Below are 25,698 nucleotides of genomic sequence, written 5' to 3' on the forward strand. Positions count from 1 at the left end.
TATGATGGTTCAACCGTTTGAGGTAATTGCTTGGTGTAAAGGGTTTACTGCCTAGACCCATCTGCTTGCTAGTGTGTTTTTGCACGTCGTTACCCAAACAGTCTCCAATTATACCGGACCCAGTCGTACAAATCAATTATTCCATTTAATCATTAAATCATCGTTATCATGACTAGATGCTGGCTCATGCAAAAACAAAAGTCCGCTTGCAAAAGCATGACGTGTCCTTGAGTCCATGAGGTATCGCAATAGAAAAGTCCAAGTCTAGATCTCGCTTCTCATCATGGTCATTCATCATTTCTTCTCCTTCTCCTCCTTCCCCGACTTCTTGTCATCGTTGCGGTACTTCTTCACCCTTCCCCATAGCTCCCCAATAATATTAACCTCGTTCTTGACCTCATTGCTGTCCACAGCTCCCTTGGAGTCTGAGCTATCCAGCTTGAAATCCAGTTTGTTCATCATCATGTCCATGGCCATCTTGGGGGATACCATTTTCAGCTCCTCATCCAGCTTGTGCTGGCTCACGATTCTCCCATCGCACAAGGCCTTCATCAGCGTCTCGGCCAGGTGCTGGCAGTTGCTCTCGAGGAGGCTGTACTTTGGATTCAGGGCCATGTGCGTCTCGCCCAGCATCTTGACCTCTTCGTGCGACTTTGTGGTCTCGCCGACGTAGTAGGCTGAGCTCCAGGTCTGGACGTACTCTGGCGTGACCTCGTTGATGCGAAAGACGTTCTTGCCGATCATGTTGAGCTCTAGACGGTCGCTCATGAGGTCGTAGGCCCAGCTCTTGCCGACGCCGCGGTCGATGACGCACAGTGCCCAGTGGCAGATGCTGTCCATGCTCATGCCGACGTGCCGTGCCAGGAGCCGGTACGACTGCTTGCTCAGCTCGATGGGGCCAAACTCGATGGGCGTCGTCACCAGCAGCACGGCCTTGTGCGAGTCGCGGCTGAACTCGAGCGGCTGCTCCATGTCGTGGTACGACGTCGCGGCACCCGGCGCGTCCCTTGCCGTTGACTCAGCCGCGGGAGCCTCGGCCGGGTTGGGCGCGGGGCTGCTGCTGGCTTCTAGCTTGGCCTTGATAGGAGCCAGGAACTCATTCCGCTCCTTGGCCAGCTGGGCCTCGGCCGCTGCCGCCTTGGCCGCCTCTTCTTCTGCGGCGGCACGAGCGCGCCGCTCATTAATGGTTTCTTTGCCCTCTTCCCTGCGCCCGTGTCAGAATATCGAGTCAGTAAATGGTGAGGGTGGTGAGTGACAAAAGCAGACAAAGAGGTTGCGTGAGTTGATTGGTTGACCTCGCTCTGTCGTGAAAGACGAAGTCTTGGTTTAACTTGCCATTTTTTGTTGATGAATTGTTGCGTGGCCTCGGAAGCCTTGGTAAGCTTCTTGGACCAGGCGTCGAAACCCATGGCGCGTAGATTGTAGAGATTAGGAGGCAGATGCGCCTTTTATGAAAATTTATAAAATTAACTGCAACAATATCGTCTCGTCTAACCAAGGTACGACGAATAAGTACCGAGATTTACGGCGCCGCGTAGATCGGGAACAGAGGCAGGTCCCACCTGGAAGCACCGGGATGACGATTTTGGAGGGGCCATGGTTGCTTGGCAGGCGACCATCGTCAGTGGCTTGGAATCCAAGTCAGCCTCTGCCATGTGAGTTGTCGACTTTGTTTGTGCATGACCTTGCAACTAGCGCACAATCAGCTGTACCCCTTTCTATTGAGTGGGGCGGGGCCTTGTTCATCCAAACGGCATTTGGAGTCTTGACTAAGGTAAGGTACGGTACCTTGCGACTTCACGTGATTAAAGCAGGGCAAGGCAAGAGGGACTGGAATCATTCATCTTTCTTTACTTCCCCTTGCTCAACTGTGCCGTACTCTGCCTTTCATTAGTTTAAAGTCTACCATGTCCACCCAACTTCAAGCACATTCAATGACGCCCACAACGATCAATTCGCGCTATAGCATAAATTGTCCCCAGACCCCCAGGCAGATCGAAACTCGGATGTGACGACCTCGACAAACCCGCGTAAAGCAATTACTGAGTTGCATTGACTCAACCAGCCCTCGCCGGCCTGTCCAACGTTTGATAATCCTTAGCCTGATTGGGTCACTGAAAAGCCCACAACGAACCAGGCCGTTTTTACCCAGCAGGTTAAAACATCCCATCTCTCGGCACCATCCGACATTGGTGGGATGATCGAGGGAGCATTGAGATAAGCTCTACGGAACATTTTGGATTCCTTCTCTTGAATGACTTTTTCAGCCCTCGGCTTTGCACCCCCTGCGTGCAAACTACCGGTCCTGACTCCCCTTGAAACTTGAACAGCCGGCTAGAGTTCGACCGTAGATTCAAGTTCCACATGTTAGCAAACAATGATGGACCATATTCTTCTTACCAAGGTGTCTAGTTACTAAGTACTGGCTTGGTTTAAGCTTGGCCCATGATGCGCAATATGGAGTTTTGTTTCGTACTCGTAGAAGCTCTACGATGGATAAAACATCCCGCATCTCTCTGTCCTCGACCGCTTTCATTTTTCTTGTCTCTTGTCCAGCGCTAGTCAACACGTGATTTTTCGTTTCTGTTTATACAAAGCCTGGTGCATAATCATCATGACAAGACTAGCAACACTCATCACCCTCGCAGGCCTCTTGGCCGTTTCACCTGGGGCGTATGCACAGAGAAACAGAAACGATACGGGTGGCAGCACCGGCGCAGAAGGCCTAAATTCACTAGCCGTCAAGGCCGGCTTGCTCTACTTTGGCACAGCAAGTGACACCAGGAACTTTGCCGACGAGCCCTACATGAGCGTCGTCAACAACACCAACGAGTTTGGCATGATCGTCCCGGAGAACTCAATGAAGTGGGAGGCCACCGAAAAGGAGCCCGGCCGCTTCTCGTTCGCCAATGCAGACCGCGTCCGCGCCCTGACCAAGGCCAACGGGCAGATGCTCCGCTGCCACGCCCTGACGTGGCACTCGCAGCTCCCAAACTTTGTCAAGACGACCGCCTGGACCAGGGACACCCTCACCGCCGCCATCGAGTCCCACATCTCCAATGAGGTTGGCCACTTTGCGGGTGATTGCTACGCCTGGGATGTAGTCAACGAAGCCGTCAACGAGAATGGCTCCTTCCGCGACTCGCCCTTCCATCGCACCCTCGGCACCGATTTCCTCGCCATTTCTTTCCGCGCCGCCGCCGCCGCCGACCCGAACGCCAAGCTGTACTACAATGACTTTAACATCGAAACCCCGGGGCCCAAGGCCAACGCCGCCATGGGCATTGTGCGCCTGCTCAAGGAACAGGGCGTCCGCATCGACGGGGTCGGCTTCCAGGGCCACCTGACAGTCGGCAGCACCCCGAGCAGGGCCCAGCTCGCCTCGCAGCTCCAGCGCTTCGCCGACCTCGGGGTCGAGGTCACTTATACCGAGCTCGATATCCGACACAAATCCCTGCCGGTGAGCAGCCGCGCCGCGCAGGACCAGGCCCGCGACTACGTGTCCGTCATCGGCTCGTGCCTCGACGTCACCGCCTGCGTCGGCGTCATGGTTTGGCAGCCCACCGACAAGTACAGCTGGATCCCGGAGACCTTCCCTGGCACGGGCGACGCCTGCCTGTTTGACGCGAACATGAATCCCAAGCCGGCCTACACTAGTGTGTCGAGCCTCCTGGCTGCTGCTGCTGCAACGGCGCCTGCAAGCGTCGTGCCCCCAGCTAGCGTTACGACGTCCAAGACCCCGATCCAGGCGGGAGCTGGTCGGGAGACCGTTTCGATCGCAGGTCTGACACTGGCCTTGAGCTCGTTGGCCTTTGGCATGTTTATGCTCTGAGTTCTCTCCTATCTACTAAAAGCGTATTTCTTAAGTTTAATGCAATATTATTTCATATCTGGGCTCTTCACAGAGGCGCCCGAGACCACTAGTCTACTGAACGCGGAAACTGGGTGCAAAATAGGTACCAAACTCTTGTTTGGTTGTCCCACACAAGCCTCAAGTTATTTGCGACCATTGCCAGCCCCGCTACGACCAATAATCGTCACGACGAGCAATAATGACTAGCAAGGATCATTCAGAGAGACACCTGATTCGGCCGTTGCCGCCCGCTTTCCTCAGATATTGAAGTAGACAAAAAAGGTACATGTTTCTTGTTCTTTGGTACATATGTCCTCTTGCCATCCGGCTCGACAATATGCCACCCCTCGACGTTATCCCAGGGGATCCAACTCGCCGTCACAAACTCCTGCTCGTGACCCATGGTATACGGCACCCCCGCGGCCCTGTGCTCCGCAAAGACGTCGCGAAAGCACAACCCCTGCGTCCTGATGTGGTAGACCCAAGCCGTCTTGCCATCCTGCCTCACGCTGATGAAAAAGTACGTCGACTTCCAGCTCTTGGACGTCGATATCCAGGGGTCGTGCGGGTATCGGCGGTCCTTGCGCGGCAGCTTTACGTGCATCACCGGCGTTATGCTGTAGTCCTCGGCCAGCCCCAGCGTGACGGCCCGGCTGAGGAAGCCATTCGACTTTTCGATGGTTTCGGGGCTGCGGGTGTCGCCGCGGTACAGGAGTGCTGGGGTGATGGCGGCGACGGCGTTGATCAGGAGTAGTGCGAGGGCAAAGGTGGAAATGCCAAAGGGATTAAACATGTTTTCTACGGGGGGTGAGAGCGCAAAAAAAAAGAAGAGAAAAAGAAAAAGGGGAGGGGATTAAGAGAATTAGGGTTTAAAGGAACCATAACAAGTTCGAGATATAACCGAGAGCCACATTCTTATTTGGGAAGGGAACAGTAGAAAAATCAGCTCAGAAAAGTACAAGGATGTGGAGAGACAAAGCCAAATACTGTGTAGATTATTTATTTACCATTGGTATCCAAGCTTACGCGGGGATATACAAAAGTTCCTTGGTTCTAGGTACACATCATGTATTCGCCCAGGTGGAACGTAGGGGTCCCTCGAGATCCGGCGAGGAAAAAAGTATGGATCCCAAGGACACAAAAGGGGCAAGATCCTTCCTGTGTTCGCTCTCTGCAGCTCCCGGCCTTGGATCACACGGGATGGCGACTGCGCGACGTTCGTTGTGTTTCTATAATATGCCCACGGTGACGACAGAGTCTCGACTCAATGCGCAGCTGCGGCTCTAGCCGGCATCACAGCCCAGGCGGGCGAAATCGTTAATGTTAAACTGCCATCCAAAAATAGGATGTTCCGTTCGGCAAGCCCCGATCCGAGTCATTGGACCTTACACAGTTCTCGACTGTTGGCACCAAGCAGGGACTAACTACCATTTATCATTGGTATGCACACCAATTCATGCTCGGTTATTCGGTTCGAGTCGTCGATCTTCCTAAAATAACCTGGCTTAGCAGTCAAAAGGGTCCAAATCTTAAAATGAGGTCACTCCTGAGAGTAAAATATCAATTGAATCGACTCAATCAGTCTTGTCGATTTGCACTAATGTGAAGAGTACCTAGTTAGCTGCTGGTCCCGTCAAACTGCGTCAGGATTCCCAGAGGGAGGGAATTCGAAAATGCGCTTGTCGTCTCCCAAGAAGCCATTACCATCGACAAGGAGCCCTTCGCTTAGTGGCTCTCCTATGCATGAGTTGTGTGAATAAAGCACCTTAGATTGAGGCTGCATGAACACTATCCCTGGTAAGCAAACTCTCAAATTCAGTGGCGATAGGTAAGTAGTTGGCTAAATGTAACTTCTTTCGTAGCAATGAACCGCCTGCGGTGATGATGAACAGGATGGGCAAATCAAAGATGTTCCAGTTTGATGTGAAATCGGCAGTTTTGACAATACTGAACAGAAAAGGCTCCATCCCTCCGCGTCCATTAAAATGTCTCCCCCTTGCGATTTATTTAAGCACCAATTATACATTCGCGTACGTCCTGCCTTCGCGGCGCATCTGATGTAGCGAGATTGGACGCACAACTTCGGGACCCAGGCCCAAAAAGTATATGGCATCCGCGCGGCACTTGATCCGATTTCTATCGATACTTGTCGTCTTGTACCGAATCGGCTCTTCGCAATAGAGCACATCGGTGTTAAATTCAAGCCAAGGGTTGATGGGAACATATGGGAAAGGCTCAACGTTGTCCAAATCGGTTTCCCAGGACCACGAAGTCTCGCCGAGCGCATGCTGATGCATGTCCCAGGTCCCTTTCTAATGGATCGTGAGGCATTGGTCCGCTCCAACCTCGAAGCTCAAAAGTGATGCATGGTCGTTGCCAACGTGCCATAATTGAAATTTTCTCATATGGAGCATGTCGAGTGCTGCTAGCCCTGCAGAATAAACAAGCTGTGTGATATTGGAGGCGGGGACTCCTGGTTGCAGGCTAGGTGAAGTCATGGTGATCTGCTGCAAATATGGCCATTTAATTTTACTAGACATTCTGGCTTGTCTAGCGCTCAAAGGTTGATCGTAGAAGTGGGTCGAGTAAAGATAGTGATCAAAAAACTCGTCAGCAGTGAGAACAAAAGAGCAAGTAAACCTTTTGAGGGAAAGGCTAAAGTAAAGAAGTTGAAATGCCAGCTCGTTGCGCAACTTTTGGTGTGAGATGGTGATATCATGCTGATACTCCCCACGTATTGCTTCGCTGGTGTCATATAGCAACGTCACTCGCTCGATGCTGCGCGGGAAGGCCGTTTCGAGCATAGATCGTAGGTCTGTCATCGAGCCAAGTATGAAACATGTTAGTTGGGAATAGCTCAGAGCACGTATGAACAAAGCTTTGCACTGGAAATAGTGTGAACATGAACAACTTACCCCGAGTCTTGTCCTTGATTCTTGGTTCTTCCCACTCCTGCCACATTTCCAAGTGGACTTGAGCTAGGTTCGGCAGGCTTGCGCAGATAGCCTCGTACGCGCTCTTGTGTAAATCTGCTCTGGTCTGCCGCCGAAGGAGGAGGCTGGTCACTGCGACAACACTGGGCATGTCCATGTCGTCCTCTTCCCGCAAATGGATGAAATGTCGTATCCTTTGCCACTCCATCGTTGTGGCTGACCGGAATCTCGAGCCTTGGACCCAGCCATGATATGGCGCGTGCAGGAATGACGCGTGTCGTTGAAAGTCTTCCTCAACGTCTGGAAATGGGTCCAGACAATCCCCTTCGCCGAAGTCGATATCCTGGAAGGAATACATGTTGTCGCTTGGCGACCACATGCTGAGCTCGAGAGTGATTCCTGTGTCGCCACGAGCGTAGGGTGCACCCCACATGCTCAATTCCCGGAAAAGGCAGCTGATCCCATTCCAGAAGCAGTCCGAAGGAACATTATCGAGAGGGGCCTGGCGGTCGAGCTCGTAATCATAACAAGAGTACATGGGAAATTCGACAATGAACCAGATGTGTTTGACTAGGTGTCTGCGGCGTTCCCGGACAGCAAGATTGAGGCATTGAACGTCTGCCACTCTCAGTGTCAGGTGCTCGAAGATCCTGGGCTCGAAAATAAGTTGCCAATGGCGGCATACGGAAGCCAGAGCGCCATAGCCGGGCCTGAGGAAGCGGCTACTGCGCTTGGCGGTGATGATCTCCCGGGCCAAAGGCTCCAGGATTGCGAGCCACAGCTCGGTGGGCAGGGGAAGGCAGGGCATATTGCATGCCGAGTATTTGGGGTCTAACGAAAACCAGAAAGCGGTGTGCAATGCCACGCAAAGATGAAGAGAAGGATTTTGTATTGTGTGATTGTCTCGAGTGGCGATTCAACAAGTCGAGCAAGATAACAAGTTCTGAGAGAGAAAACTGTTACGACTTTGTCTGTCAAGCTGCGGGCTACTATTCTGGAGAGCAATGAGCAGCTACCACCCAAGGTTTCTACCCAGGTACCTAACCTAGGCAAGAGCCATATGGGAAAGCGCAAGAGACAGCCATGTTGGTGCCTCCATCAGGTAGGTAGGTGCGTTGGGCCATGAGACCAAAGCGACTCTGTGCAGTGCAGTGCAAAGCCTTTAGGCAGTTACGACAGCTTCCAGTGCAAAAATAGCGTTGAGTCGGTTTTAATGAAAGTCAGTTGTGTTATTTTCACTAGGTACCTAGTTGGTAAGTCATGATGGAACAATGTTGTGTTTCTCCAGGTCTGCTGCCTATCGCTGCATGTTTCCTCATCAATCGAAATACAACTAAGCGTTGTTTCTTTGAGGGGTTGGTGGCTAAATTGTGATCAATCTCTGTTCAAGAGCCAAGTGACAAAGACCAGTTCTTCTTCGGAGCTTCCAATGCAACACTGCGTTTCCTTGCGATCATGGAACTCCTGAGGAGGTACAAAGGTAGATAACTACCTAGGTAGGTACACAAAGTAGGTAACTGCAAGGAGATAGGTATTGTGATGCATGCCATGGCGTTAATCGCGGTTTTGCAAAGTAGAGTCACGTGATCGGCAAGATAGTTTGTCACTCATGTGACCATTCTCTTGCTGGCGAAAAACTAGCGAAGCAAGCGCAATTCGCCGACATAGTACCTAGCTTGCTGGGTAATCAAGGTATTGATATCAATACACTACCTGACAAGAGGCATTGATCTTAGAAGCGCAGAATGTGTAGAATCAGGACCCAGTCAGGAGAGGCCAAAGCTGACGACGCTGATGTTGTGTTGGTTCACCCGACCTTATCTTGAACCGATATGAATTGACCCACCCTTATTCGATCTGTAGGGGATAGCGACGCATTGAGACCAATTTTCTATTCCGCACAAGACAAAAATTCGGAAAAGTCTCAAATCCGAACAACGCATTCAGGAGTTGATTGTTCAGTAAACATCAAGGACGCACGAATCAACCTAAATATTATCAAACCCGGCTGTCGGCTGCAACGAGGACCGGTGATCCGTGATTTTTACGTCAAGTCGTTGCAGATGGCCCGATAAAACCCACAAAAGTGACGCGGGATGTGGGTTTAGTCTGGTTCTTGATGGCCTTGACTGACTTGTGCGAGGTTGCGCTGATTTCAGAACACGTGATACTGATAGGTTGGATCTCGGCCCAAGAGTGCCTAGATGGTAATTATCTACAGGAGCTGAAAGAATCTTTATCTTTATCACACGGCCGAGACCGTCGTAAAACTAAGAACCCTGAAAATCGCTTCATCCCAGCTCGGGCGTTTGCATCCCCATGGGGGCGGCCATTGGTTCTTGGCGTATCTAACGAGGCAATCTCGACAAACACTTGTGCTGGACTGCTGGTGGGTGATTTCGCATATCCATCAAATCAATCGCTTAATTGGACAGGATCACGGCCCTGGGCCTGGGCCTTTGGGTGGCGACGGCTCTGGGTTCGGATACACCGAAAATTTTGCAGGAGGCTAACGGAGTGCGAATTGCGGGGGGAGCAATCCCACGAGGGTGGAACGGCAAAGCGAATGCAATGATAGGTCGCGTTGGCTCTGAGATTGCGCCGGACCAAGAACTTTTTTGGGAAGGTAATCGCTAGAAATCTCCACTCTGCACTGGTTCTTATCACGGCTATCGAATGGCAGCCCAGACAATCTGCTGAGTAGGCTGCAGCTATAGGTTACACTTTGCACCGTCGGGGGTTTGCCTTCGGTCACCAACAGAGAGTCCTTGCTCCACTTTGAGCTGCCGAATCAACTGACTGCAGCTATAGTACGAGTAGTACCGTGCAGAAGGAACCCTGGTGGCGGGGTGGAGGGACCCCCCTGGTCGGCTGGGCCGTGAGACGCCAATTTTGGAGAGGGGACACACGACTTCTTATCGTCTTTGATTTTTTTTTCTCTCTTGTTTAAGAGCCGCGCTGTCGCGCTCCACAACCCTTAGGGCCTGGGTCGCGTGTCCCTGTCCCTCTCTTGTCCGTCCGTTCTTCTGGATCCCTTGGGTATCTGCTTGTGAACTTCTGCAGCACAGGAGCCTCCTCCTCAACGAAGAGCCCTTAGCCCAAGCTAGCAGCCAGACAGCTTGACATTCATCATGAGTGCTCCGGCTACTGACGACAAGATGGCGCCGCGCCGGCCCTCGGCTGAGCGCACGGCCACAGCTGCCACCGAGACGCACAGCGTCTATGCCACCCCTGGTGCCACCACTACGCTCGGTGCAAACACCACCCCCGGTGCTGTCGTCGCCAACACGGCAGACCACATTACTCCCGCGCAGGCTAACCAGCAGCACACCAATGCGCCCGTGTACAACGACGAAAAGGCCTCTCTGTCCTCGCGCCGCGACAGCGACCCCAAGGCCGCCCCTCAATACATGGATGCCGAAAAGGGCTCCAGCGACACCGTCCCGGCTGACCAGCACCAGCCAGAGGAGAGCCCCAGCAAGGTCAAGCTGTTTTACCGCCGCCACCGCACTGTCATCAGGCTTGTAATTGAGGCCCTGGTTTTCGTCTTTTTCACTGTGTATGTATATTTTATTGGGTTTGCCCAATGCAGTGCGCCTTCGTCGCGAAGATGCATGCAGCGCGGTAAAACCATGCGCTTTTGCTTGATGCCGAGCAGATACTCATTGCATGTTACAGATGGTTCGTCTACGGCATCGTTGCCCACAATGGCATTCGCCGCTCCGACAACTATGGCTGGCTCAAGCCCATGCTGTTCTACATCGCCGTCGTTCTCCGCATCTTCTTCAACCACGCACCGACTTCGGTCGTCATGACCCCCCTCAGCATCGTCTGGAACAACACTGTTGTCCGCCTTTACGACGTTATCCCGAAGAAGCTGCACCAGCCCCTTGCAGGACTCGGAACCTTGGGCGTCTTCCTGGTCGGCACCATGGTTTCCCCCGACGAGGCAGAGAACACCCGCGCCAACCGTGCCATTTCCATCTTTGGTCTTTTGGTCATGATTGCTTTCCTGACGGTCACGTCCCGCAACTGGAGGGCAATCCCCTGGCACACCGTCATTGGTGGCATGTTGACTCAGTTCATCATCGCCATCTTTGTGCTCAGGTCCCAGGCTGGATTCGACATTTTCGAGTTCATTTCTTTCCTCGCCCGCTCGCTGCTGGGCTTCGCAAACGCTGGAGTAACCTTTTTGACCGACGCGACCGTTCCCGAGAAGCCGTGGTTCTTCACTGGTGTCATTCCTGCGATTATCTTCTTCGTGGCTTTGGTGCAGCTGCTCTTCTACGCTGGACTCATTCAATGGTTCATTGGCAAGTTCGCCAAGTTCTTCTTCTGGAGCTTGCGCGTGTCTGGTGCCGAGGCCGTTGTGGCCTCTGCCACTCCCTTCATTGGCCAGGGTGAATCTGCCATGTTGGTCAAGCCCTTTGTGCCCTACATGACCAAGGCTGAGCTGCACCAGGTTATGACCTGTGGTTTCGCCACCATTGCCGGTTCCGTGCTCGTCGCCTACATTGGTCTCGGTCTCAACCGTCAGGCTCTGGTGTCCTCGTGCATCATGAGTATCCCCGCCTCGCTTGCCGTCTCCAAGATGCGCTACCCCGAGACTGAGGAGTCGCTTACTGCTGGCAACGCTGTCGTCCCCAAGGAGGAGTCGCCTGCTTCCAACGCTCTGGAGGCTTTCGCCAACGGTGCTTGGCTCGGTCTCAAGATTGCCGGCATGATCATCGCAACTCTGCTTTGTATCATTGCCTTTGTTGCCATGATTGATGGTATTCTTGGCTGGATCGGTGTTTACTTTGACATTGGATACTTTGGAGGAGAGAAGCTGTCCATCAACTTGATCCTGGGTTACATCTTCTTCCCCGTTGCTTGGCTGCTGGGTGTTCCCGGACAAGACTGCCTGCGCGTCGCTAGGCTGATCGGCATCAAGGTAAGAACCACTAACTAGTATTGTATACCTCACGACCAGATGATAGGAAGTCGAGCTAACATATTCCCAGATTATCCAAAACGAGTTTGTTGCTTTCTTGGCCTTGGCCGACCAGACCGGCGAGTACGCCTCCATGTCTGAGCGCTCCAAGCTTATCGCCACCTACGCCATCTGTGTAAGTATAGCCTGCATGCGAGTTGGCATCGTAAGAAGACGAGGAGCATTCACCAACTAACATATCATCTTCTCAACCTTCAGGGCTTCGGAAACGTCGGATCGCTCGGCACTCAGATCGGTGTGCTCTCGCAGCTTGCCCCGTCCCGTACCGCCGATGTCTCTTCGGTCGCCATTTCGGCTCTCTTGGCCGGTATCCTGTCGACTCTGACCTCAGCCTCGGTCGCTGGCATGCTGTACACCGAGTCTATGGGCAAGGCGCTCGAGGCGGCCGCCGCCAGCTAGAATTTCTTGTTGTTTCGAGGGTGTAGGCAAAATGGGGAAAGAGCTCACGCTCGTTGTAATTTGTAGTGATAACCAAGACTTGATGTCCAATCTAATTTTTTGGGATGTTTCCAAAAACAGCGCGCATCTGTTATTTATAACAAGGGACAGACTGAATACCGCTACGAATGTGAACCGGGCCTACACTGGTAACCTACCCAATACTAACATGTACACGAGGGATGCTTGTCGCCCTCGCGTAATCGAAGAGGCAGGCACCTAGTTGTTGTGGAGAACAATTCAGTGATGACAACTCACTCAGCAAACATGTCCTGACACATGAAAATACCCACTGGAGTATAAGAGTAAATTTGGGTGGAATTTAGCTGGGAGTAAGTCTCAAACGTGTTTGCGTGGTGTTATTCTTGGATGTAGTTGAAATTGGGTTAGTGGCCCGCTGAACAGCCAAGATCGCCGCTCGATAGTTCAGCCCTTACGTATATTTTAGATTTCTGCTCCGTTTAAATGAAAGATTCAAGGTCGGCTAAACCCTGTTAAACCACACACAGCACAGTTTACGCCAAGGTTCGTTTGTGTAAGTAAGGCCGCATTATGGATTTGGTTCTCCCTGTTGAGCCATAATACATCCTCTGCATACCATCTCCTACAACGGACAATAACCACTCATTTTATATAATGCAAAAGAAGAAATGCAATAATATTGTAAAACGTATTTATCAGGTACCTATTTGACGAGCTTTTACTAAATTGAAAATCTCCATCTTCTAACAGTGTTCAATTCCAACTTTCCCATTCGTCTTGCAGTTTGGTTTTCTATCCTGGATTCAGGCCTTCATTTACCATTATCTTTACCTTTGGAAGTTTATCATTCTTTTTATTTGTTTCCCATTTTGACATTTATCTCCCCACCAAACGTGTCAAACAAACGTCCGGTCTTTTCACCACAAATTACAAACATTTCTTTCATCTCGTTCGAACGACCACTAAGAAGAGCCATTTACAGCAAAAAGCACATCAAAGAAATCACGAAGCTTATCACCATTCTTTTCGCCATCGCAATGGTCATTCTTGCGCACATCGCCCGCGCAAAGCCCGTTAAAAAACTCTTCGGTTGCCGTACCGAAATCCGGACGAAGCCCAAAGGCCTGTTCCACTCTGCGACATCCATTGACCCGTGGCTGCATAGCGCCCAGCACGCGTTCTTTCCTTGTCAATCAAGACAATGAGTAAGCCAAGTTCCAGATAGACAAGGATTGCCAGCCAACCTTGGAAGCGGGAAGCAGCATTCCGGACAGTCAAGAGCTGAAATTTGTTAAACAAAGCCAGATAATATAGGCGGTGGTATGAAACTGCCTATTGGAAAAGAGCAACCACGAGTTTATTTTACGGAAACATGGGGCTTCCTCGTGGGTGGGATCATGTGGTTGCACAGTGTCATGGGAACGAGCAGTTTTGGCACGCCTGGAACGTCTCAATACACCGCGGTAATATGGGAGCCGGGTACCAATGATTTGCGGAATGCACAAAACGCGACGACAAGGTATAAATTATAACATCCGGACGTCGTCGTTAATTCTTTTTCGTCTTTATTACAGCCTAGTCTCAGTTATCTTCCGTCCCGCCCAACTACCCTTCATTTGGCACGTCGTCAAGTAGCCTGACTAATTGTTTTCTCGTGGCGGCCTCCGAGTCCGCCCTTTTCTGGCCAGTTATTGTAGTGAAATGCGACATTGGCAGCCTCAATATCTCCCTCGCCAACTGGCAAGCCGAGACCTCCTGTCTAGACCTGTACTTCTGCGTAGAAATATGTAGATTGCCGATGGGCGGTAACATCGGTCTTTTGAACCAAGTGAACTCGCCAATCTGATGTGGACTTAACCCATGGCTGCGCAGCAGTCTAGCTGCTCCCGTTGCTTCTGCCAAAGAAACATTATAATCAGACCACAAGGAGACCAAGATGTGGAAGCAGATGGCAGGCCGGGGCCCCAACCGCAGTAGTGCTTCCAACAGCTGTGCATGGCCAAGCAGTGCTGCTAGACAGCAGTAGATACCCGTCAGGTTGGTGTCGTAAAGAGAGGCCGGCACGCAGTGATACAGCAGCCAGGAGATGCGGTCAGAACGAGCTGCGATTGTAGCTGCAATAATACCGATTCCACGGCAGGCTCCAAAGCCGACCTGAAAATCTGCACCACGCATCGTCTGTGCGCCGTACTTTATCAGCATAGTCACACGGCTATGGCAGGCTTCTTCGTCCTCCAGTCTCATCCAATGGCGAACAGTCCCCTGTAGGAGCCAGTCCAGGACAGGATATGTCCTGCGTTCATGGCCCTTGTTGAAGTGCTGTTGCTCGTGCAAGAGCTTTTCTAGAATGGAGTCTCGAGCTTTGGCGCGAGGCTCGAGGCGTTGAGTCATATCGTAAGCTTCCATCGAGCCTCTTATCTTCTTCATCATGCCATTCCTCACAAGATCCCGTATGGTTATAACACGAGAGTTGACCTTCTTGCCGATCAGCGAAGCAGCAACCAAGACCTTGGGAATGTTTCGATTATATATGGATCCAGGCAGAGTTGGCTCACATAGGCGAAGCAGATCCATGCCAATGTTTTCCTCATCCCAGTCAATTTCCAAACATTGCCGGAAAATGTACGACTTTGGAGGGTTGGCTGCCCCAGGGGCATCAATGAAGTGGGTGACAGCCTGAACGTCGCCGAGTACCACAGCCAGTAGGAACGCCTGCTGAATCGAGTGAGGGTCGAAGTTCGAACCATGGGCCAAGAGAATCTGCAGACATCCATGGTTTCGGTACCAGACGGCCCAGAATAGAATATTGTTGTCGAGGTAATAGATTGACCCTTCAAAATCCAGAGAGTCTACGTTTGGAGAAGCGCCTAGCCCCAAAAGCTCGACGATGTGATCCGGGGAGGTTTCAGGGTTGATTTCCAACAGCTTGCTGTCGAGATCAACACACTCCTTTTTGCTCAAGGTCTTTCGCCTCTCGGCACCACGCGCAATGCTTAGCAAGAAATCCTCTCCCTCGTCTTTTCTGGGTCCGTCCATAGTCTCCCTTGCACAAGGCGCGGCGGGACGATCTTCAAAGTCAGCTACAGAACCGCTGTAGATTGTCGCAGTGGCATACGATTCCACGTCGTCCAAGTATCTCTGGAGCATGAGGTTTTCAGTGGCTCCGTGATGGTCGCCACGTAATGCCCTGACCTCCAAAGTCAACGCCCGGAACCCTATCCTCAGGTCGTCGGCCGTTTCCCGAATCGCGCTCGTGTCCTGATTCGTCTTCGCCGACACGCCAATCTGTATGGCAATCAAACCAATGCCGAGGGTGATTTTGTGCCGCTCGATGTTCTTCATCATCTCCTCGATCTGCTGCTTGCCCTCGAGGCTCCATTTTGCCCCTGTCCAAAGCTTGTCCCTTCGGAATTTGTCCATGGCCGTTTGGATTTTCGAAACCGCGGTCTGGCATTCGGTGATGGTCAAAGGGATTTGCTTGAGCAGCTCGGCAGGCACGGCTGGGCTGCGCGGCAAAAGCTGCGTCATTGCCTGGAAAATAACGCCAATGCTGTCGAGCAGGCCGGTGATTGTTTCGAGGTGCGTAGTAACGTCGTCGAGATTGCTGTGCCGTTCTTTAAAGTCCTTGATGAAGCGATTGACGGATAGGGAAGCGGTGGTAGCTCCTGCCACCAAAGAGAAAGAAGCCGTTACGATTGAGAGAGGATCCATCGCTTTACCGACTGCAAGTCAGCGGATTGCCTTGTGCTGATTGCGGCGAGACTGGGGCAGGAGTTGCGGGCGGGATAGTCGGTAAAGGTTGGAAGAATATCGTTTTGGAAAGTGACGGTGGAAGAAGAGGGGGTGACTCAGGTATATCTGATTATGATTTCTACTGTCTGCCCCTACATCTGTTGTAAAACACAAAGGCTCATTTTTCCACATGCAAGATTATTGCAGGGAGCTTTTTGATTGGCACAATAACTCTCCCCGGCCGTGCTGACCACCCTCTTGGGGGCATCTTGGGGAACAGCCACATGTAAAATGTAATGACTGGTCGACGTGTCTCCTAATGTGGAAGAATTACTTGGCGGTAGCTTGGGCCAGCCGGTCGGGTCACCAGCATGGAAAATACGGGAAGAAGAAAAGAAAGTTGTGGTGTTTATCTGGGGGAATCTTTCTACCAAAAGCATTACCAAATGATGAATATCAAAATCCTTGCCGCCCCAAAAGAGAAGTTTGCCCCGGATGGTTTGAATCATGCCTCCTTGCAGAGTACGACAGCCATGATGCTGTGCAAAAAAGAATCAACCAGTCCGCGTTACCCAATCCCCATCGTAGACACAAGAGAATGCTATGGCCTCGTCACCCCAGAGAGTGGAACAGAAAAAAGTGCCCCCAAGAACAAACGTCCTACTCGGTCTGGACCTCGCCTTGGTCGCGCATCTCGACGTCCTTGGAGACGGGCTCGGCAGAGGCGGCCTTCTTGGTGCGGGCACGGGGCTTCTTGGCCGGCGTGTCGGCCTCTCCGTCGTCGTCGTTGTTGGCGGCCTTCTTGACGGGCGTCTTGCGCTTCTTGGGGGTTGCAGTCGGGGTCAGAGCGTTGGCATTGTCTGGAGGGGTGGTGTTTGCTCTGTGTTTTTGGGGGTTGGTTGTTTTATGTGTTAGTGACTGAGGGTGGGAACAGTGAGATGAAGGTGAGGTTTTTTCTTTCTTTCTATTTCGTGCTAGCGTAGACGGGAAACCTTTGGGGGAGGTGACTTACTTGAGCTTCCGAATGAGCATTCCCACGACGGTCTTGGCCGCGTGTTCGTTCTTGTAGCTGCCCAGAGAGGCAAACTGCTCAAAGTTGATGTTGGAGAGCAAGTTGGCCTTCGAGGCAGATGGCCAAAGAAGAGATTAGTGTTGGGCCATGAAAGGCTTCGTGTAGACAAGAAGAATAGATTTGTACTGGTAAGGTGGAGGAAAACTTACATGAGCCTCGGGGGTAGCGCAGAGAACCATCAAGCTCAGAACTTCCATATCCTTGGGCTTCAAGCCGTTGAGGGCCAAGTTGCCGGCGACAGATTTCTCGGGGGTCTCTGAAGCCATCTTGTTGGAAGGTGGTAACAATGGTGATGATGTTTTTTGTTTGAAAGTTTTTCTATGTTTAAAGGTTGATGTTATCAAGAGTTGGAAGCGTAAGGTAGGCAAAATCTTGCAGAGTGGTGGAGGTGAGGAGGAAAGGTTGGCAGATCAAGGTTGGGGGTAAAAAAGTGAGAATAAATAGGGCCAGGTTTGCTGGATTCTTGCCGGCTCTGCTCCGAGCTTCCTTTCTGATCCGTAAGGGGAAGGCACCAAAACAAGCCCCAAATCGTTACTTGTTTCACTCAGCTCCAGACCAGCCAATTTCTTTCACTCTTGGGTCAGATGCGAACCTATTGGGCTCGTGGATCAATAGAAGCCCTAAGAAGCCCTCGGAACCTTACAGAGGAAGCCACAGGCCTGTACAAAGCATTCAGACTTTTCATGAGGTCAGACCCTCGGCTTGATATTACTCACCAATTCCCCTTGTTTCTTTGTCTAGCCAACATTGCAATATCTATTCAGCAATAATGGCCCCCCTCTTATTGTCCAAAGCGGAGCATACTACCTGTGGCCGCTTCAAAAAGTCCATATTCAAAAGCTATTTCAAAATACATTACTCCATTTATCCAGCCCCTCCTGCCGCATATATACAGCCGGTACGCCCTGTATCCCCAATAAACCAAGCCTTCGCATTGTTAGCTTTCCTCCTATCTGTAGCTAACATGTACATGGTCCCTAGGAAGAAGATACACGATGTTAGTCGCAACGAGCAAAACAATATCAACCCCTGAAGCCCCCAAAAAGAGACAGAAACTTACCAGTGGTTCTGCGTAACATCCTCCCGGTGCTCCATGGTCCGCCACCTGTCCCAGCCCATCTCCTTATCCTTCTTGACGTGCCAGATCTTCTGACCCCAGATGACATAGCTCAGCCTCAGCTCGTCCCGGTTCCTCACGACCCACTCCGCCACCTCCCTCCCCGCCAGCGTCGCCGCGTCCCCGGCGTCCGAACACATCATATCCGTCGCCTTGCCGCAGCAGTGGTCGCTGCCCTCGCCGCACCGGCAGCCGCGCGCGCAGTAGACTCGCCTGATGCGGCCCGGCCACGCCTCGACGATCCTGCCGGCGCCGTCGATGGTCTTGCCGCCTTCGCTTGTGCACTCGGAGCTGGAGAGGCAGACGCCTTTTTATTTGAAGATAGGAGGTAGAGGAGTTGGAGAGTCTGCTGAAGAGGAGGATATTTGCCTGCAATGTTGGGTTAGAGATACATACCTGCTGCACCGTCAGGTCCATAACATGGCTCGCTGGGAGCTGCGTTGATGCCCACGGCGGCAAGGAGTGTTCAGATGAGGATCAGGGTGGTCTTTATGATATAAGAGAAACACAGTTTGATTCTTTTCTTCTGGTGATTTGCAGAGGTATTGATCACAACAAACTAGCTAGTCATGTATGTATTTTTTCAAATCAATCATTTTATATTGGGTGGCACACAAGATCTCTTTCATACTCCATGTTGAAGCTCGTTTCTGCATATAGTAACAAGCTGAACCAGAGATTTATCTAACTCGGAGTATCTGGTACAGTAACTCAACATGGCCCGTTTCAGCTGGCCCCGAATACAAACAGCCAATCAATATCATCGGCTTGCACCCGTACTGCGCCGCATCTGCCCCTAAGATTCCGGGAAATGTACCCCGGACGCCATACCCGCGAGGCTCAGCAGTCATTTGAGAGAAACAAAAATAGTACCATTCGAACCAGCTGAACCACCCACCAACATACAAATAGTCTAACAGAAAAGCAAGGTGTCAACGATCCCTTTTACCGAAAGTGACTTGTCCCCCTTTGCTCAATCCTGTGCACCAAACATGAAGATATGGGAATTATTAGGATCCCAGTGTAAAAGAATCCGATAACGACGCCGGTGTTTCTCCAGGCTCTCCGCCAGCGTCTTGAGAAGATTACCATTCTTGCCGCCCAGGGCCAGCCCCATCATTTTTATGACTCCCCTGATCTCCTCGGACGCACCTCTGCGGCGAAACTGGTTGCCGAACAGGTTCCTGTGCGACGCGCGAACGTCTGCAATCATGTCGGAAGCCATGCGTGACAGCGCCACGCCCAGGTCTGGCCAGTTTATGGCCATGAACGGATCCTCGATGCTGAACTGCTTGGCCAAGACCCTGGACATGACGCCGTGGAACGTCCTGGCCGTGTCGAGGCCCGCCAGGAGCTCCTCTCCCTGCGGGTCGGGACCCGCAGGCTGCCGTGCAGCACCGGTCCCGGCGGCCTCCGAGAGTCCTTTCTCGATCTCGGCGGCAAAGGCCCGGGCGAAATGGCCCACGCCGCCGCAGGCAAGGTCCGCCTCGGAGATCTTTTCGACGTCCCAGCCCGCGGCACGGAAGCACGCGACCAGCCCGGCCTTGTTGAGGATGATGTTGTTGCCCGGGTGCAGGTAGGCCTCGAGGTCCTCTCGGCGGTTGGCTTCGCGGAGCGCCCTGTTCCGCCTCGCCATCCTGGCCGGGCTGTTGTACCGGGCCGCGAGTCTTTCAAAGTGGAGCTGGAAGTCCGAGGAGGGGACGGGGCCGTCGAAAAAGACCTGGCCCAGGCTCTTGATCAGGTAGTCGAGGACCGGGACGGGCTCCAGCATGCCGCCGCTGTTCTTGAGCATGTTGTACAGATGCATCAGCATGGCGTGCCGGATGTTGCCGTCCCAAAAGGCGAAAAAGTGGCACTGGGCCAGGTCCAGCGCCTCCAGCAGGCCGGCCCCGCAGAGGTACGGGGACAGGTCCCACAGGGCGTCGTAGCTCCCGTCGGCGGCGCAGCGAGACTGGGGCAGGCCGGCTCCGGCGTAGTCGAACGGGCACCGCCCCAGCCAGTCCCTGAAGCTGACGGCAAAAGCGTCCAGCTTGTCGATGTTGTGGTTGCACCGATCCGCGTTTATGTGCAGGTCTGTGACTGTGTGCAGATAGCCTCTGCCTCTGCCCTTGTCGTCCCGGTCGAGGAACGCTTCAATGTCCCGCTGGGGGCGAAAGTCGGGATTCGGCTCGCGGATGATTGCGCCCCGGAAGGGGTGGTAGATGACGCCGCGCGATGCCATCAAGGAGTCGACCAGGCACTGCAGCTGGAATACCAGGGATGGTGCGATGGCCTTGTGCAGTGCGGCTCCGGGCTTTTGCATGGCGAGCTTGGTGATGCTGCCTCCGAGCCCGATCAGGCCAAAGAGCTTGCGGTTCTCAAACCACGGGCCAGTGCCCAGCCAGTCCACCTGCTCCAACGCAAGCTTGGACTTGTCCTTGCCTGTCTTGCCAAGGTGGTGCTCGACAACGACGGATGAGAAAAAGTTGACGAGGTCGTATAGCCAGTTGATGGTGTAGCAGCGCCGCCAAGTGAACCGCTCCTCCGGCGTTGCCTGTCCCAGGTCCAGCTCGGGGTTCCAGCCCCTGAGCTGGGCCGCCATCCCCTTTGATGGCTTTCCGCTTCGGGTATGTCGGTAGTCGGCAAGGAAGTCGACCAGGTGGTCGTAGACGTTGGCCATGAACTGCTCCCTGGTATCGACCAACTCTTTTTCAGTGCCCATGGACCTTTTGTCGGCGGTCCGACGTGCGAGCGATGGCGATATCCAAATGGCAGGGCTGGCTCGAATCGCCCTCGTGATGGTAGCGAGTATGTTCTGAAAGGTTTCCAAACCTGGAAAGTCCACAAAGATGGCCAGCTCGCCCTGCTTGATCAGGGCCGTGGCCAAGTGGCACGAAGCGCCGACGGCGGCAATGTTTAAGCCGTTTTGTGCAACAGCCTGCCAGCTGGCTCCGAGTGTTTTTCTTAGCTCCGTCCAGTCTCTGAACAGCTGCAGGGCGGCCAGCATGTATCCAGGTGGTTCGCCCTTGTCGTTGAGCTCGATCAACTTGTAGTCCTTCAGGGGCCGCGACCTGTCTTGCTCTGCAACCTTGTCTTCCTTGTTCTTCTTCTGGCCTTTCTTGCCCCTCGCGCCAGTCTTTCTGTTTTTCCGCTGCTGGGTCTTTTTATCTTTTGCAGCAGTCTCTTCCTCCTCGCTGGAGTTCTGCAGACTTGTTGGTGTTCTGTTGATATCAAGGTTTGAAAACATATTCGACAGTGGAAAAGCTTTGGTCTAGAATCATAGAGCTCGGTGTTTCAAGTAGTCAGTTAGCTAGTTATCTTTGGTATGGAATGGAGATGGGCATCTTGGGGGCTTACCTCTGCCTCTTGGTCGTTATCGGTGGCAGGAAGAGATTCGTGCCGCTCATCACCGCCGAGGATGGAAAAAATATTAGAAAGTGTCTGAATGAAGAACGCATGTGAGGCATTCGACTCCTCCACCTCCTCGTTTCGATCATCGTCAGGGCTACCCATCATCTTGTAGGTTTCCGCAACCAGTGTTCGTGCGTCGATAACAGACCGTATGCACTTGAAGATGGATGGCGGTACAGCTGTCTTCCGAGCACCGATGCGTGTGGCCATGGCCACAAGCTCTTTGACTGTCACTTGACCACTGAGCATTGGCTTGGCTTGAGTCTGTTGCTGTTCCTCGGCAGTTGGGGATCGCAGGATCTCGTTGTAGTTGCAAACAATCCATTGAACCAGGTACCTCGTATTCCGCTTGTAGGCAAGATACAGATTGTCATTTTCCTGCATGGTGAATACTTGGGACAGATTCCTACTGCCTTGTAGAAAGGGGTGAACAAAGGGTGGGCAGGCAACAGAGATAGAAACGGCCGGATGTTGAAAGACGTATTCAGGGGCGGTTGAGTGGTAGATGACTAGCTGTGTGGAGGGCGAAGAAAGAAAAGAAAGGGAGGGAGCAGAGTGAGTCAAGTCTGTGTTATTCGGTGCCTGTTGCAGCGGGTATGAAAACTGAAAACATGGTGAAAACAGTACTGCCAGAAGCAGACACTCCCCGCCAACTTTCACCCCTCCATGCCATTCACAGTCTTATTATTGGCGTTTGAAGCATTCGTTCCCAGTGCTCAGCTGCCAGACCGGACCCGCCCAATATGAACACGGACCAAAACGCTTCCTGCCTACGCCTCAGCCAACGTCGTCCAGCTATATTTAACTGGAGCACGGAGGTCTGTATTCCTACAAAGCTTTGATACTATTTACAAAAGTGAACTATCACCTTTTGCGGGAAAACATACAGCGGTTGAGGCGTCAATGTGTTTGGCACACCTACTCATTTACGGTTTCTTGCACCTATACCAAATGCCAGGGGTAAAATGATTTGCGGACTACCTCATTACAATTGGCAGCTTAATAAGCATCTACTTTAAAAAGGCAAACCATGTCAGGAAGAGACTGGACAGAAGAGTGTACTGATCAGATAAGAATTAGGCCTGGAATAGAGCACATGCTTCAATTTTCTACATGTGCCGATGTACTACGATGCCCTCATCCATCACATGCTGTAGCTAGTTCACATAACTGACCCACCTTGCCCTCTCTTTTTACATGAAAATGCCACTGTCCGTCCAAACACATACATATCGATCAATTAAGGTGCGCAAACATGGTTGCCGATTCCCTTTTCTTTCGTTGAAATTTCATTCCTGTATCGTGACGGCCTACAAACACCCACATCTACCTTGAGGAAAAAAAAAAAATAGATCAAAAAGGCACCCGAGTCATCTACCACCGCAACTAGACTAGCCAGTCTGCCCATGGCAATGATGACATCCACCTGTCTGGGACTAAAAGTCCTCGGGTCGAAGGATGACGGCATTCAGGATCTTGCCCATATGCGTCTTTTCGATCGACTCGCAGTCGCGGCGGACCTTTGTCAGGTACACCTTAAGGAAACCGACGGGGCTGTGCTCGAACGAATGTTTGAGGCTTTTTCCGGGGTTCAGCGCCGGGTCGATAAAGCCGTTTGCGCAGACCACCAGGCCGTCCTTCCCGCCGCCCTCCCAGTCCAGCCCCAGTATGTCGCAAAGGGCCGTGTAGTCGGCAAAGGACGAGATGTAGAACTGGCCGGCAAAAAGGTTCAGCTGGAGGATTAAATGCCTAGGTATGGACCACTCGGTTGGGAGGGCAGGCGTGGGGTACAGGCGAAGATTTTTAAGGCTTTCAAACCCAAGTTTTGAGCGCGGCGCATATAAATGCAAAATGGTTTTGGCGTTGTGCCTAACAGTGTCCAGCAAATTCTGCGCCTCAAAGGGACTGACGATAACGAGGTGCTTTACAGTGCCGGACCTGTGGTCTCCACCCGTGCTGGTCAGAACCCACTGGACAGGGCGAAAATACTGGTTTTATTTGGCCGTCGCCTCGAGTTCGACGGTCCTGGCAAAGTCCCGAATAACCAGCACATTTTGCGAAAACTCGCTCAATTTGGGGATAAGTTTGGCCGCAATAAGGAGCTCCAACGATTCGAAAGCAGGTTTAAAAAACGCAAACCCGGCCGGCAAAATTCCCGTCTTGGCAAAATCGACGACGACGGGGTCGAGTCGGTGCGTGGCCGGCTTTGCAAATCGTGGGCGTTTAATCTGCCGTTCCTGCTCAATTTCGGGGGCAAATTCGCGCTCCTGCTTTTCCTGCAGGACGGCCGAATCGAAATTAACCTCGCCAAATTGCGCGCAATGTTTGACTATATTGGACGCGCCCTTGTGGTTCGAGGCATCCGCATAGCAAAACTTCGTCTGCCGCTCGCCCGGCTTGTAAAAATCCTCAATCGTCTGCATTTCGTCCTCCTGGAATTTAACGGTTTGCAAAGGGGATATGGAGGCGGCGTTTTGGTTTCCTTTTTGGAACTGGTCCCAAAAATGCTTCTGGTGATTAAAGCGACGACCCTGGACCGCCCATAATGGTATATTGCGCTGGATGTCAACCCAAATCTCGGTAATCGCCCAGTGCAGAACGTCGGCCAATTCGATATTTTCGTCCTTATCTTTGTGGACCTTTTGGAGGATTTTAACCTTGATTTCGGGCGGGATATAAAAGACGACTGTTTATCCCTTGCCTAGTTTGCGCATTCTTATGCAGGCTGTGACGGAATATTAGCAGAATGCTTAAAATTAACATTAGATACGAAATAAAGCAGAAAAAAGGACAGGAGTTTACCCTGAACCAAGCGATTTTTGGTCAAGTTGGCCCCCAGTGTGACGGCGGCGCGATAATCGTCGGGCAGTTTAAAATCGGTACCACGAATGTGGGCTTTATCCAGGAACACCAGGCAAATATTAAATGCGGTCGCAAAAAGGCTGGTCTAAAAAAATTCTGTTTTACCGCGCAAATTAACCACGCAAAAATTGTCGTCGTCGTTAAAATAAATATATATTTGTTTGGTCGAAACGTTCCCCTGTTCCTAATGCATGCGAAACCATTGTTTCGCAATTTTGTCACAGACCTGAAGGACAGCCACTGGGCTGTCGCTTAGTCATGACCCCTGTCACGTGAAGGCGCGAGGGCCGAGCGCCTCGCGCGCGTATATCTACGCGAAATCTCTGCAGTCTCCGATATGTAGCTCCTCGAGCTACGTCTTCGTCAACAACCACCTGCTACCCTGTACCTGGAAGACTAGATAGCCAATATACTCTGTCCTGTTACCTGATCGCCCGCACCTACCTGTCCGCCCTGCCTGCCCGTGACATTACGTAGCTCCTTCATTAGGTGCCCGCGATGCCTGCGTTACTGCAACCCCCGATCTTAACCGATTCGACCGAGGAACTGATCGAACACCTACAAGGACACCCTGAACAATGGGTGTCTTACATCTCCGATTCCTACCAAAAGCTGCAACTATTGCACGATAGCAACGTCCGCCTGAACTCCTGCCTAGAAATGCAGGAAGCCGAGACCCAACGCGCCCGCGCCGAAACGGACCGTGTCCGCGACAAGGCGCAGGCCGACATTCTGGCCATGGCCATGGAAAAGGCCTCCGCCATAACCTCCCGGGATGCCGCTTTCGCCGAATTAGAGAAAACACGGTCCGAACTGAAGGAAGTTCGGACCGTAACGCTACCCACGGTACACATAACCACCCCCGCCCCAACTACCAACACGCCTGTTGAACCCCTTATGGTTACTCCTATGGGAACGACTCCGCCGCCTGCTTCCGAACATCCCGCCTCCGCCCGCCTTTCTGAACGACTTCCAGACCCCGATAAATTTACGGGCGCCCGCTCCGACCTCCGCCGCTTCGCCACCCAAATCCGGGGGAAGATGACCTCAAACAAAGACCGCTTCCCCAACCCCGAATCACGCCTGATTTATGTAGCCGGTCGACTGTCCGGTAAAGCGTACAACCTGATCCTGCCCAAAATGGTCGGAGGCACACCCCAATTCGGAGATTATACGGATCTCCTCCAATACCTAGAGGAGGCATTCGGGGACCCCGACCACGTCCAAAACGCACAAAACAAACTATATGCCCTGAAGCAGCGGAACGTAGATTTCGCCGAGTATTTGTCGGAGTTCCAACGCCTGTCTTTGGAAGGAGAAATGCCG

At 52.3% G+C, this 25,698-nt stretch overlaps 9 protein-coding genes across 9 annotated transcripts; 2 read left to right on the plus strand and 7 right to left on the minus strand.

Moving 5' to 3' along the window:
• Positions 1–150: 150 nt before the first annotated feature.
• MGG_05463 (uncharacterized protein) lies at positions 151–1,707 on the minus strand. Its single transcript, XM_003710281.1, has 2 exons — positions 1,336–1,707; positions 151–1,204 (listed from the first exon to the last, which is right to left on the minus strand). Exons 1-2 carry the CDS (start codon positions 1,407–1,409, stop codon positions 295–297), a joined length of 984 nt encoding a protein of 327 aa, XP_003710329.1. The 5' UTR covers positions 1,410–1,707; the 3' UTR covers positions 151–294.
• A 168-nt stretch (positions 1,708–1,875) lies between these two features.
• Positions 1,876–4,967, plus strand: MGG_05464 (endo-1,4-beta-xylanase). The gene has a single exon (XM_003710282.1). It carries the CDS (start codon positions 2,615–2,617, stop codon positions 3,830–3,832), a length of 1,218 nt encoding a protein of 405 aa, XP_003710330.1. The 5' UTR covers positions 1,876–2,614; the 3' UTR covers positions 3,833–4,967.
• MGG_05465 (uncharacterized protein) lies at positions 4,071–4,646 on the minus strand (the record flags this gene model as incomplete). The annotated part of the gene is made up of 1 exon (XM_003710283.1): positions 4,071–4,646. The coding sequence occupies one exon, from the start codon at positions 4,644–4,646 to the stop codon at positions 4,071–4,073; it is 576 nt and encodes a 191-aa protein (XP_003710331.1).
• A 638-nt stretch (positions 4,968–5,605) lies between the features above and the next one.
• MGG_05466 (uncharacterized protein) lies at positions 5,606–8,784 on the minus strand. Its single transcript, XM_003710284.1, has 2 exons — positions 6,769–8,784; positions 5,606–6,668 (listed from the first exon to the last, which is right to left on the minus strand). The coding sequence occupies exons 1-2, from the start codon at positions 7,592–7,594 to the stop codon at positions 6,166–6,168; spliced, it is 1,329 nt and encodes a 442-aa protein (XP_003710332.1). The 5' UTR covers positions 7,595–8,784; the 3' UTR covers positions 5,606–6,165.
• Positions 8,785–9,789: 1,005 nt separating this feature from the next.
• On the plus strand, positions 9,790–12,405 carry MGG_05467 (sodium/nucleoside cotransporter 1). Its single transcript, XM_003710285.1, has 4 exons — positions 9,790–10,345; positions 10,465–11,719; positions 11,790–11,894; positions 11,978–12,405. The coding sequence occupies exons 1-4, from the start codon at positions 9,918–9,920 to the stop codon at positions 12,176–12,178; spliced, it is 1,989 nt and encodes a 662-aa protein (XP_003710333.1). The 5' UTR covers positions 9,790–9,917; the 3' UTR covers positions 12,179–12,405.
• Positions 12,406–14,075: 1,670 nt separating this feature from the next.
• On the minus strand, positions 14,076–15,910 carry MGG_05468 (uncharacterized protein; the record flags this gene model as incomplete). The annotated part of the gene is made up of 2 exons (XM_003710286.1): positions 14,076–14,094; positions 14,169–15,910. The coding sequence occupies 2 exons, from the start codon at positions 15,908–15,910 to the stop codon at positions 14,076–14,078; spliced, it is 1,761 nt and encodes a 586-aa protein (XP_003710334.1).
• Positions 15,911–16,591: 681 nt separating this feature from the next.
• Positions 16,592–17,269, minus strand: MGG_05469 (uncharacterized protein; the record flags this gene model as incomplete). Its single annotated transcript, XM_003710287.1, has 3 exons — positions 16,592–16,811; positions 16,944–17,050; positions 17,153–17,269. The coding sequence occupies 3 exons, from the start codon at positions 17,267–17,269 to the stop codon at positions 16,592–16,594; spliced, it is 444 nt and encodes a 147-aa protein (XP_003710335.1).
• A 790-nt stretch (positions 17,270–18,059) lies between these two features.
• Positions 18,060–21,894, minus strand: MGG_15181 (uncharacterized protein; the record flags this gene model as incomplete). The annotated part of the gene is made up of 4 exons (XM_003710288.1): positions 18,060–18,427; positions 18,869–19,033; positions 19,210–21,301; positions 21,457–21,894. The coding sequence occupies 4 exons, from the start codon at positions 21,892–21,894 to the stop codon at positions 18,060–18,062; spliced, it is 3,063 nt and encodes a 1,020-aa protein (XP_003710336.1).
• Positions 21,895–22,946: 1,052 nt separating this feature from the next.
• On the minus strand, positions 22,947–23,933 carry MGG_13076 (uncharacterized protein; the record flags this gene model as incomplete). Its single annotated transcript, XM_003710289.1, has 2 exons — positions 22,947–23,480; positions 23,556–23,933. The coding sequence occupies 2 exons, from the start codon at positions 23,931–23,933 to the stop codon at positions 22,947–22,949; spliced, it is 912 nt and encodes a 303-aa protein (XP_003710337.1).
• Between the last annotated feature and the right edge of the window lie 1,765 nt (positions 23,934–25,698).

This window comes from Pyricularia oryzae, chromosome 1 (assembly GCF_000002495.2).
Source record: "Pyricularia oryzae 70-15 chromosome 1, whole genome shotgun sequence".
Classification (NCBI taxonomy): Eukaryota; Fungi; Ascomycota; class Sordariomycetes; order Magnaporthales; family Pyriculariaceae; genus Pyricularia; species Pyricularia oryzae.